General features: G+C 45.0%; 1 protein-coding gene across 1 annotated transcript in view; it reads right to left on the bottom strand.

Annotated features, from left to right (window-relative positions):
* Nucleotides 1-12,915, bottom strand: part of arl3b (ADP ribosylation factor like GTPase 3b) — a 36,883-nt gene that overhangs the window by 6,990 nt on the left and 16,978 nt on the right. The window contains exons 3-5 of the mRNA XM_070876482.1: nucleotides 8,405-8,521; nucleotides 3,081-3,131; nucleotides 1,369-1,554 (exon numbers count right to left, since the gene is read on the bottom strand). Of these exons, the coding sequence (XP_070732583.1) occupies nucleotides 1,369-1,554; nucleotides 3,081-3,131; nucleotides 8,405-8,521 (354 nt within the window). The remainder of the gene's footprint in view (nucleotides 1-1,368; nucleotides 1,555-3,080; nucleotides 3,132-8,404; nucleotides 8,522-12,915) is intronic.

Below are 12,915 nucleotides of genomic sequence, written 5' to 3'. Positions count from 1 at the left end.
GAGAAAAGAAAGAGAGGAGAGAAAAGAAAGAGAGGAGAGAAAAGAAAGAGAGGAGAGAAAAGAAAGAGAGGAGAGAAAAGAAAGAGAGGAAAGAAAAGAAAGAGAGGAGAGAAAAGAAAGAGAGGAGAAGGAGAAGGAGAAGGAGGAGAAGGAGAAGGAGAAGAAGGAGAAGGAGGAGAAGAAGGAGAAGAAGGAAAAGAAGGAAAAGAAGGAGAAGAAGGAGGAGAAGGAGAAGAAGAAGGAGAAGGAGGAGAAGAAGGAGAAGAAGGAGAAGAGGAGGAGGACTGAACGGGCCGGGCCCAAGACTTCAGGCAGGGCCCGTCCCCAGCACCAGACTTGCAGGTAGGTGGGTCGGGTCGGGGGGGTGGTGGGTTCGGTTAGGGGCAGGGGAGGGAGGTCAGGTCGGTGTCGCGTCGGGTCCGGAGGCGGGGGGAAGCGGGAGTCGGGTCAGGTCCAGTCCGGGGAGGGGGGGGGGGGGGGGGGGAAGAGCGGGAATCGGGGTCGGTCCGGGGGGGGGGGGGGGGGGGGGGGGGGGAGAAAGAGCGGGAGTCGGGTCGGGAGGAAGCAGGAGCTGGCCGTGGGAGGCAGCCTTATTCACGCAGCCCCAGTGAGGCCATTCGGCCAGGGCTAGGGGCTGCGTGCTTCGGCCCCTCCCAGAGTTTTGGGCGCCTGGAGCTACTGCACTTGCGCGCCCACTGTAGCGCGCATGTGCAGAGGTCCCGGCACTGTTTTCAGCGCAGGGACCTGGCTCCGCCCCCTACCGCTCGTGCTGCGCTGCGCCGAGCTGCAAACGACCTGCAGGGAGCTGGAGAATCTGGAAGTTTTTTTTAGGCGCACTTTGTGGCACGAAAAACGGGCGTCCAGGTCGGGACTGCGCCATTCTAGGCGCGGCTCGAAACTTGGGCCCAGCGTGTCGCTGATACTACATACTGCAGATTTTGCAGGATGGCTTTAATCTGTTTCAAGTGTTTTCCCCAGCAGTGAATATTTTGGTGTAGAAAGACAGTCTATACTGAGCCTAACTCAGTATAGAAAGGTGATGACATCCAACTGGAAGGATTAGTGACTGTAAATCAAACACTAAGCTTAATTGAATGACAAACAACAGTTGATTTGCTGGGCATTACACCAACATATGTGTTTTATGTTATTCATTAGTATTAAAACTAATTAGTCACAAGAATCAGGGTGCTCGCATCCTTACACAGTTCAATATTCTGCTTCCTGGCTACGCTCATCTACAGAAAGCAGACACTGGCCTGCCACGATAATCCAAGATTAAAAGGGAAACAGGACTACAATGTGCACCACAATAAAAAGAAATAACTGCACTCTTTCTGGATAGAAAAATTAGTGGGGGTACCATACCTGTACACCCTCTCCTGTGAGCGCGGAGCAAGACTGGATTTGCCAGACGCGGTCGCGAATCGTATGCAGATTCAATCCCTCGGCTATCTCAGACGCCGGGGCAGCTGTGAGCAAGTCCTGCTTGTTGGCAAATACGAGAACGGGAACACCACTCAGCTTCTCTTCATCCAGCAGCTCCGCAAGCTCCTGAAAGTATATTCAAATTAAAATGTTGCTCTAGCCCTTTAGTGGTTACGCTGACGAAGCTGGAATTTACTGTGCGCCCCCCCCCACCACCAAACTAAGACGCTCCGAAAGTAAAAAGCTACCACACTTTAAATTGGTAGCTCTGCTCCTGATATTCCAAAGAATCCCAACCCAGTGAACACCACAATCTTCAAAAGCTGATTCAGACAGAAACAAATCAGTTGGGCTTGCCGCTTGCTCTCTCATACCGCCTCATTACTTTATATGCACATTAATCCTGGACTGTCTCATTGCACAATATAGGCCAGAAATTCCTAAACCAAGCTAAATTTATGGGATCCTAAATATTTTCTTACGGATAGAATGGAGCGTTATATTGAAAGACCCATTTATTTTCTTAGCTGAGGCATCTAGCATCTGCTCATACAGGATGTTAAATTTTCACATGGAATATCTGCAAGCTCCAAAATCCTGTCTCTTCATTGCAATCTCACTTTTCTTAGCTCCAGATGTTTCTTCTCGTTCTTCCCAAGCTCCAAATATGTTATTTTATATGCCCTTTCTCCTCTGAGCATCCTCGCTAACTTGAAATCAAGACTCATAGGGGTCGACATTTGGTGGGTTTGGTCCCCAGAGGAGTGCTAACCACCGCCTGCCCGAGCGCCTGCCACGAACTTGAGCGAAGGTTTAGCGTCGGTGCTGACAGTTTGCGTTGCGCTCGGTAATGCTGCCGACTCGATGATGTCACTCAGTGTGCAACGCCCCCGTGAGGCCGTGGTCGCAAACTTGACTGTTTTCGCCTGCTGTAGCGCCTGGTGCTTCTCCTGTTGTAGGTCACTGAAATTTTCAGTAACATTTTTTTTCCCCTCATCTTCAGGCGCCAGGATGCTGGCATCCTAGCAAGAAAAAATTGAGATGGCCTCCTGCACTACTGCGCCGATGGTGCCCGAGGAGGAGCGTGAACGCTTCTCTTAGTGCTCCACTCTTCTCTTCTGGCGAAACAACTGAATGTCGTACTTTGTGGCGGTGGATACTGCCCGGCGTTAACATTAGCGGCCAGGCAGCGTCACCGCTTCAATGCGGGCAGCACCGAATTTCCACCCCACAGTATTTTACTTTATGTACTCTTTCTACTGAACTTCATTTAAATAGCGCCATTAATGTAGAAAAACCTCTCGAGGCACATCACACAAGTATAATCAGACAAAAATCGACACCAAGCCAAAGGAGGAGATATTGGGAGAGGCAGCTAATAGATTTGGTCAACGAAGTGGGTTCGAAAAAAACCTTTGAATTTGTGTGCTTCAGAACTTACTGGTGAACATAAACTTTGTATTTATGCACATCAACAACTTTCAGAGAACCAGCGATTTCTTGGTCACTAATTATCGTGCCCACCTTCATTCTTATTTGCTATAAACCTAGTTTTGCTGGACGGATATGATGAAACAAAGGAGCACTGCAAAGTAAGTGGATTGGTGCAGCTGTGTGCATAATATTTCAGGAGGAAAAATAACGCCATTCACCTGCCCCGTTTCTTCAAACCTTTTTCGGTCTGCGCTGTCAATGACGTAGATCTGGAAGAAAATTGCAATAGGTTTACAAGTCAGAAGAAAATGTGCATTGCAAAATCAAAAAGGAAAAACCCAGCACATTACAACTCAAAACAGAACACCAAAAATGACTTGGCAACCGGTACAAACAAAATGCCCTATTGTCCAGTTTGGAACAGGGAGATTACATTCGCATTACCTGAGGGTACTTGTGCATGAAACACAAAAGGATAGTATGCAGGTACAGCAAGCGATCAGGAAGGCCAATGGTATCTTGGCCTTTATTGCAAAGGGGATGGAGTATAAAAGCAGGGAAGTCTTGCAACAGCTATATAAAAGATATTGGTGAGGCCACACCTGGAATACTGCGTGCAGTTTTGGTTTCCATATTTACAAAAGGATATACTTGCTTTGGAAGCAGTTCAGTGAAGGTTCACTAGGTTGATTCCAGAGATGAGGGGGTTGACTTATGAGGAAAGGTTGAGTAGGTTGGGCCTCTACTCATTGGAATTCAGAAGAATGAGGTGATCTCATCAAAATGTATAAGATTATGAGGAGGCTTGACAAGGTGGATGCAGAGAGGATGTTTCCACTGATGTGGGAGACTAGAACTAGAGAGCATGATCTTAGAATAAGGGGCCACCCATTTAAAACAATTGAGAAATTTCTTCAGAGGGTTGTACATCCATGGAATTCACTGCCTCAGAGAGCTGTGGAAGCTGGGACATTGAATAAATTTAAAGACAAAAATAGACTGTTTCTTAAATGATAAGGGGATAAGGGGTTATGGGGAGCAGGTGGGGAAGTGGAGCTTAGTCCATGATCAGATCAGCCATGATCTTACTGAATGGCAGAGCAGGCTCGAGGGGCCTTATGGCCTACTCCTGTCCCTATTTCTTATGTTCTTATGTTCTTATTCAATGAAAATCACACCGATCTGAAGTGATTTCAGTTCTTGCTCTGAACCACTATATGCAGCAACTGAATCAGAAAGAAAGAAAATACTTGGATTTTATATAGCACATTTCACAACCACTGGACATCTCAAAGTACTTTACTACAAAAAAAAGGACTTTGAGTGCAGTCACTTGTAATAACATAAGAGCAGGAGTAGGCCATATGGCCCCTTGAGCCTGCTCCGCCATTCAATAAGATCATGGCTGATCCGATCATGGACTCAGCTCCACTTCCCCACCTGCTCCCCACAACCCCTTATCGTTTAAGAAACTGTCTATTTCTGTCTTAAATGTATTCAATGTCCCAGCTTCCACAGCTCTCAGGCAGCTAATTCCAGATTTACAACCCTCAGAAGAAATTTCTCCTCATTTTAGTTTTAAATTGGCAGCCCCTTATTCTAAGATTATGCCCCCTAATTAGAGTCTCCCCTATCAGTGGAAACATCCTCTCTGTATCCACCTTGTCAAGCCCCCTCATAATCTTATACGTTTCGATAAGATCACCTCTCATTCTTCTGAATTCCAATGAGTAGAGGCCCAACCAAATCAACCTTTCCTCATAAGTCAATCCCCTCATCCCAGAATCAACCTAGTGAACCTTTTCTGAACAGCCGCCAAAGCAAGTATATCCTTTCATAAATATGGAAACCAAAACTGCACGTAGTATTCCAGGTGTGGCCTCACCAATACCCTGTATAAGTGTAGCAAGACTTCCCTGCTTTTATACTCCATCCCCTTGCAATAAAGGCCAAGATTCCATTGGCCTTCCTGATCACTTGGTGTTGCTACATACTATCCTTTTGTTTTTCATGCACAAGTACCCCCAGGTCCTGCTGTACTGTAGCACTTTGCAATTTTTCTCCATTTAAATAATAACTTGCTCTTTGATTTTTTTTCTGCCAAAGTGCATGACCTCTCACTTTCCATGTGGGAAACGCAGCAGCCAATTTGCTCACAGCAAACTCCCACAAACAGCAATGTGATAATGACCAGATAATCTGTTTTTGTTATGTTGATTGAGGGATAAATATTGGCCAGGACACCACGGATAACTCCCTTGCACTTCTTCAAAATAGTGCCATGGGCTCTTTTACGTCCACCCAAGAGCGCAGACGGACCTCGGTTTAACGTCTCATCAAAAACACGGCACTTCCAACAATGCAGCGCTCCCTCAGCACTGAAATGCCAGCCTAGTTTTCTGGAGTGGGACTTGAACCCACAATCTTCTGACTCAGAGGCGAGTGTGCTACCCACTGAGCCACAGCTGACACAGAAGCGAGTGAGCTATTCACAACTGAATATCAAGATCCTAAACTTGGTAATCCTGCAGAGCTACAAGAATTATTTGCACACCCAAGGGACCAGAAACAGAAGCAGTACTGCTTTACCATGGGAACACAAAATAAAACATTGCAGGGTACTTTAAAGCTGAAACAAAAACAGAAAAGAGTGTTGAAAACACTCAGCAACTCAGGCATCTGTGGAGAGAACAGACAAGTTAACATTTCAGGTGCGCACCCATTACACAGCCACATTTTAATTTATTTGCTTCACGGCCAAGTTTGTTTATAACTGAGTTAAGCTATATTTTGGTAGTGGAAACAAGCATAGAGTCAATATTAGAGCCTGTTGTGCAGACATCATTGGGCCATGGTCACAACTGTAATTGAAGGGTGTGTAGAAAACTTCAATCTTATATTACATAACATTTTATTTCATTAATTCTTGGGAAATGGGTGTTGTTAGCAAGGCCAGCATTTATTACCCATCCCTATATAGGGGGGCATTAGGTGGCTTGCTGTCGTTCATGGGCTTTGGGAGTGTTAATAACTCGGGTAGACCCATTCCCCATCCTCAGAATGAAGCTGAAGTGTTATGATTCCTCCAGCCATGGTTTTCGATCCCCGCCACAAATTCCGTCCCCGAGCCACCGACTCCATCCTTCTACTCAACTTCTGTCTGAGGATGAACCAGACTGTTCGCAACCTTGGCGTCATATTTTCACCTGAAATTAGCATTCACATATCCACAGCATAACTAAGACCGCCTATTTCCAGCTCCGTAACATTGCCCGTCTCTGCCCCTGCCTCAGCTCATCCGCGACTGAAGCCCTCATCCATGCCTTTGTTACCTCTAGACTTGACTATTCCAACGCACTCCTGGCTGGCCTCCCACATTCTACCCACGTAAACTAGGCGATCCAAAACTCGGCTGCCCATGTCCTAACACGCACCAAGTCCCGCTCACCCATCACCCCATGCACGCTGACCTTCGTTGGCCCCCCCAGAGATGTTTGTGCTCCTCTAATTCTGCCTTCTTGAGCATTCCTGATTATAAATCGCTCAACCACTGGTGGCCGAGCCTTCTGCTGCCTAGACCTCAAGCTCTGGAACTCCCTACCTAAACCTCTCCGCCTCTCTTTCCTCCTTCAAGACGCTCCTTAAAACATACCTCTTTGACCAAGCTTTTGGTCACTTGCACTAATTTCTACCCCTAAAACACAAACACAGCACAATAAATAAAAACACCTCACATATTTAAACTTAATTGAAATTAAATGTAATTAAATGTTTTAGAAAAAAATATACTTTTTGGAATGTTTTTTAATGTGTTTGAATAGCGTTAAAAATAATTTTACCTTAGTGGACATTCTTTTAAATATAAAAATGTGTTTAAATTTAATTTTTATGTTTTAAAACTCTTACGTTGGTAAAAATAAGCTATGCGCCTTTTTAACTAGGCGTAAAAGTTTGAAGGACATTTAGCCCAATCTCTCCCGCGCGGATGTCCTTCCTGTGGGGATGCATTCGATCCGTCAAGAGCCGTTTCCAGCGCACGCACATTGCATCCCGAAGAAACATCTTTTGCGAGGCCTCGCGGGTCCGTGCGCACTTTGTACGGACCGGACGAGGCCGGAATTTCCGGTCCATTATCTCTCAAATGAGGATGTTCTACAGTTTTAATACCTGGAGATGCATCATTAAACAACGAGCAGCGAGAACAGTGCTAACTTTCATGCCTCAGGTGCCTGGAGTCAGGACCAGTTTGAAGAAAGCAAGCTCTTTGGCCAGTTTGATCACATCCTTCCAGATTATCAAACCTGAATGAGGCTGTGTCCTGGCCTCACCATCGCACCAATAAGCTATTCTAGCTGTTGATCAATCTATTCTGCAATAAACCATGAGACGAGGCTGGATAAAAATGAGCATGCCCCTTATAGCTTCCACAACTGTTGTCTGATAGTAACTTGGAGCAGATCATGTGTAGTAGTGCATCTTTCAACTGAACTCAAGCTCGCCACCTCCAATTAAACAGATGGAAATGCAGGAATGCGGTAGTATGCTTGATGGAGAGTTGAATTGGCTCCCAAAATTCTGTTGGACACAAGTGATCAAGATAGTTAACTACCAAATGTTACCTTATTCTTTTGTCACTAGGTGACAACGCTTTGATTTTAACCCATTATTGAGGTTGTATGTACACGACAACTGTAGCATACCGCGGTGCATTCCACTTTACACAAACACTAAAGTTGTACTGTAACTCCAAAATCAGGGCCACACCTGACTCCATAGCAAAGCGTAGGGACACTTCCTAGAGGAGGGAGTGTCAGTGCTTCACTCCAGAGTCAGGTATTCCTGGCCCTAACTCCAGATTTACACTATGTCTTCGTACTAGACAAGAACAATCCACTCCAACAGTTATGGTGTAAATGCAGCCAGAGATACACTAGCCAACACTGCAGTAAGCAGCTTTGCAATTTCTCACAAAAAAGGTTTGAAATTCAGAAAAAGGTAAATATGCAACAGGTTTATTAAACAAATGTAACCTTAAAAAAAAAATTACCCTTCAGGTCTTCTGGCCTGATCACTTTCCACAAAACCAGATTGAGAGAGATCCCAAACTTACAAATGAGCATTCCACTCCAGTGCATTGGTTCCACAAGCTGGTGCCAAGGTTTACAGGGCTTCACAGAGAAGCATAATAAACAATTCCTATATTGTAACAGTGAATACACTCCAAAAGTACTTCATTGGCTGTAAAGCGCTTTGAGTCATCCAGTGGTCATGAAAGGCACTATATAAATCCAAGTCTGTCTTTTCTTTTTAAAAAAAAAAGTTCAGATACTGTATTTGGAATGAGGGAGCAGCTGTAGAAGCAATTTATCCTCTGCTTTAATGATAACTCAATAGCATCAGATGGTTAATAAATAAGTTAAAATCCTATCAATTTAGTTGGTCACATTGTGTTTACAGTAATAGATGCAACAACAGAGTGAAGGTTGGGTAAAAGTCAGTGAACAGTAGGGTTGTATGTCAAAGATAGCAAGTAAATACTTACGAGCACATCAGTATTTTCAAAGTAGTTTCTCCAGTACGGCCTTATTTTTCTCTGTCCTCCAATATCCCACACATTTAACTTGAAACCTTGAGACTGTACACTTTTAATATTAAATCCCTGGGGAGATAAGAAAGGAATGGTTTTTGTTTTTGTAGCTGGTTCCAGTGCAAGATTACAGTGATACTATATTGACCCCAAACAAACGAGCCTACAGGTACAGAATTCTACAGCACATCCATATTAACAATTCTGAAATTCAGACTGCTTCAAATCCCATTCTGTTCAAATTAAAATACTGCCGTCTTGGTCTGCCCCCTTTCCAAGTAATACTTAAGTTTTCCACAGAACTAGGGAGTACCTGTATCTTACAGCTATAATGCAATGAAATTGCATGTATAATTATAGGTATCACAAGAACAACAACATTTTGCAGTTTATATAGAATCTTTAACAAAAGAATGTCCCATGTTGCAAGGAAAAAAAATGGACGTTGAGCCAAAGATAGATATATTAGGAGGGGGTGACCAAAAGCTTGGTCAAAGGGGTGTGATTTAATAAAAGAATGTGATTTAATAAAGGGATGTAACCATTTGTACCAAGTGAATGGCAGCCGTTTCTCTAATTGGCTCTCCATTATCACATGACTGATTACTGAATTATCCTCCAAGGGGACCAGCCACACCCCGAAATTTCTCTGGAATGTTTAAATGGAACCGCCCACATCGCACATTGTAACATGATCCATTTTGACCAGAAGAGAGAGGGGACACATCCCTCAGCCAAAGTCCCTTACCCCAGTGCAAGTGCTTCCTCCACCAGCCGAAGTACCTTATCAAAGCGCAAGTGCATGACCTCACCCACCCACCCCACCCCAGGTGGGACATTGTGTGCAGATTAACAGGTTTATTGGGTATGAAGTGAATAGTGACATTGTCGTGATTTCTGGATTTCATCTAGTCCAACGATGTCCCTTGTAACACATGCACCAAGCTTTCCGAGAAATTGGGTGTAGGTGTAAAGGGGGTTGGAAGAACATGATCTGTCTTCCCTGAATTTCCTCTCCCCTACGATCTCTATCCTCTCCTCTCCTCTCCTCTCCTCCCCTCCCCTCCCACCCCTCTGCCGCCGTCTCAAAGTCTCTCTCTCTCTCTAGGGAATTAAGGGTTACGGGGAGAGGGCGGGTAAGTGGAGCTGAGTCCACGGCCAGATCAGCCATGATCTTGTTGAATGGCGGAGCAGGCTCAAGGGGCTAGATGGCCTACTCCTGTTCCTAATTCTTATGTATGTTCCTCTTCCTCCCGTGCTTCGCTCCACCCACCCCACCCCCCCAGGTTCGCTCTCTTCTCTCTCTCTCCCCCCGCCCCAGGTTCATTCCTCCTCTCCTCTCCTCTCCTCTCAACCACCCCCCCCCACCCCGAGCATCCCCGTTCATTCTCTCTCTTCTCCCTCCCCCCCACCCCCATTATCTTTCTCTCCCCTCCTCTCCTCTCCGCCCCACCCCAGGCTCATTATCTTTCTCTTCCCCCCCCCCCCCCCCGCCTCCCCAGGCTCATTATCTTTCTCCTCCCCCCGCCCCCACCCCACCCACCCCAGGCTCAGTTGTAACACTGGAAGATGTCAACGTGTTTATAAGCGCCTTTAACGTAGCGAAACGTCCCAAGGGGCTTCATAGTATTATGCGATAAAAATTTGACACCGAGCCGCACAAGTAGAAATTAGCGCAGGTGAAAAGAGGTATAAGGAGCATCTTGAAGGAGGAAAGAGAGGTAGAGAGTCGGACAGGTTTAAGGAGGGAGCTCCAGAGCTTGAGGCCTTGGCAATAGAAAGCAAGGCCACCAATGGTTGAGCGATTATAATCAGGGATGCTCAGGAGGGCAGAATTAGAGAAGTGCGGACATCGCGGGGGATTGTGGGGCTGGAGGAGATTACAGAGCAAGGGAGGGGCGAGGCCATGGAGGGATTTGAAAAGGATAAATAAGTTAAATAGGGCAGACCTAGGCTATGGAGGGATTTAAACACAAGGACAAGAATTTTCAATTGGAAGCATTCGTGGTCAGTGGGGATAGGGGTAAAGAGCAAGCAGGACGTGATACAGGATAGTATATGGACAGCAGAGTTTTGGGTTAACTGAAGGATACAGAAGGTGGAAGATGTGAGGCCAACTAGGTGAGTGTAGGAACCGAGTCTGTCGGCATGGATGAGAGTTTTGGCAACAGTTGGGCTGAGGTAGGGGCACAGGACGGCAGTATGGAGGAGGTGGAAGTAATGGTTTTCGCAATAGAAGAATATATTCAACAATCAAAACATCGTTTTTTTTCCCCCACAGATTTACTCAAGATTTGGTATTGAGTTTTAAAATGAGCAAGTTCTAAATACCAAAATAAATTGGCAATTTTTGAACTGCTAACTGTCAGTGGCATGACTGGAATCACTCCAAAACCTCTGGGCCAATTTAAAGTTTACATCCGTTTCAAATAATTCATCTTACCTAAAATTTGGTATAAACAGAAAGAAGAGGATCTATATTCCATTTGTACAACTGATCATAACCTAACTCAGTTATCTGAACAGCCACATATACAACATAAACTGTATCATGCAGTTCATCATACATCCCCTTTATTCATAATTTTCTGTGAATCGTACAAAAATCATAGCGAGGGCATTATTTATTTGGGACATTTAAAGCATCAATGTGCTGTGCCACCTTGAACAAGGGCATTTTGTATGGGTTCTCTAGGATTAAGGGAGTCATAAAAAATTTATATTTCATCAGAGGTTGCAGGATAATCAGTGTTGTAGTGAAGAGTTTCTGCTGTTTGCTAGGTAATTATCTGCCTAATGCAGTGACTGACAGCAGGTTATGCAAAAGGATATTTTCCCCAGTTGGCTTGCAAACTTGTTTTCCTTACTGCAGATAAACTCAATACAGAACATTATTATATTTAAATTTCCCAATTTTAGCACCGCCATCTCCAATTTGTTGAAATACTGCTATGCAAATTAAACATGGCAATGTAGTACTTTTTATCACTTTGAAATTCCAAGAAAAATGTCATCACCAGAATTGATATTAATCTACAGAATGCAACATTCAAATTGACATTTAGGATATAAACCTTGGATTCTACATTAACGAAAGTGTGCAGCCTCAGCCAGTACTGGGGACCTGCTAAACCAGGGCTATCTGAACTACAACCCATGGTTTAGATCCAGCCCATGAGCGCAGGCTATCTGGCCTGCAAAGATGGACGTCAGCACCTGGCCCCTCTCCTCTCAAGCTCTCACCCGCTTCCTCCTTAACACTGCTGTTAGTTCCCAACACAATGTTGCTGCTCCTCCAGGTAAACACCGCTGCACACCATAGGCAGGAATTCTTATTGCTAGGCATTCCCCTTTCCCACCCACAATGTGCAATGGCATTGAAGGGAGTCAGGGTTATAGGGAGCGGGCGGGCAAGTGGAGTTGAGTCCATGATCAGATCAGCCATGATCTTATTGAATGGCTGAGCAGGCTCAAGGGGCCAAATGGCCCAATCCTGCTCCTATTTCTTATGTTCTTATGATCACAGCAGCAGCAGCAGCATGTGGTAGGAAAGTGGTAGTGGTGCAGAGAGGGTAGAATCAAGCGCTCCACCAAGCGCTAGAGTTTGCCAGCGTGAGATTGGAAGAGTTGGGAAACAGCAGTACCAGAAAGGGGGGAAAAAAGTACCAGGTTGAACCAGAGAGGAAAGAGAGAAGACTATCACTTTGAACTGCTGGAGGACAGGGGGAGGGGGGGGGGGGGAGAAAGAGTGCTATGGTGAACTTGGGGCAAGGGGGAGAAAAGTGTCAAAGAGTAAGACAGTCTGGGGCCATCCTAAGCAGGCTTGGTATCATCACCACAGTAGATAGCAGCCCAAGTACCCAAAGATAAGCAACTGAGTGATCCATGAAGAGAAAAAGGTTGGCCATTCCTGGCTTAAAGGAGAAGCTGTTTATTCCCATTCCTCCGTGACATGCACCCAGAATGCAACGTTGCTCTCTCTGACCCCTTCCGGTGAGAAACACATCCAAGGAACACTCCTGCAAAATGGAGGTGGAAGACCTGTCAAAGCAACCTTTATTTTGTGGACATTCCCAGGTTCCATCTCTTACTATAAAAAGGAGTTGTGCACATCTTGGGATCGGGGCTGGGGGGTTTGCAAAAGACAGGTTCTCACATGATCAACATTCAGCCCTGTTATGCTTGGTTTTCAGACAGTTCTTTTGGTCCCATGTACAATTGAAAAATAATGAAAATTAAATGGATTTTTTTTGGGGGGGGTGGGGGGAGGAAAGAGAAAATCAAAAATTATAAGCTTCTAAAATAATCAGGAAGGATGACCAAATCTGAGTAACTTCCAAAGTTTTGAAATACTGGATTCAATTGCTAGTTACAGACTTTAAATAAATCAAGGTGGTTACCAAATAACAGCTTTCCAAAAAACACACTATAGTTAGCCAAGCCTGTTACTTCACCTCAGGAATGGT

The sequence above is a fragment of the Pristiophorus japonicus genome, chromosome 3 (assembly GCF_044704955.1).
Source record: "Pristiophorus japonicus isolate sPriJap1 chromosome 3, sPriJap1.hap1, whole genome shotgun sequence".
Taxonomy (NCBI): domain Eukaryota; kingdom Metazoa; phylum Chordata; class Chondrichthyes; family Pristiophoridae; genus Pristiophorus; species Pristiophorus japonicus.
This window is presented reverse-complemented; position numbering and strand designations above follow the sequence as displayed.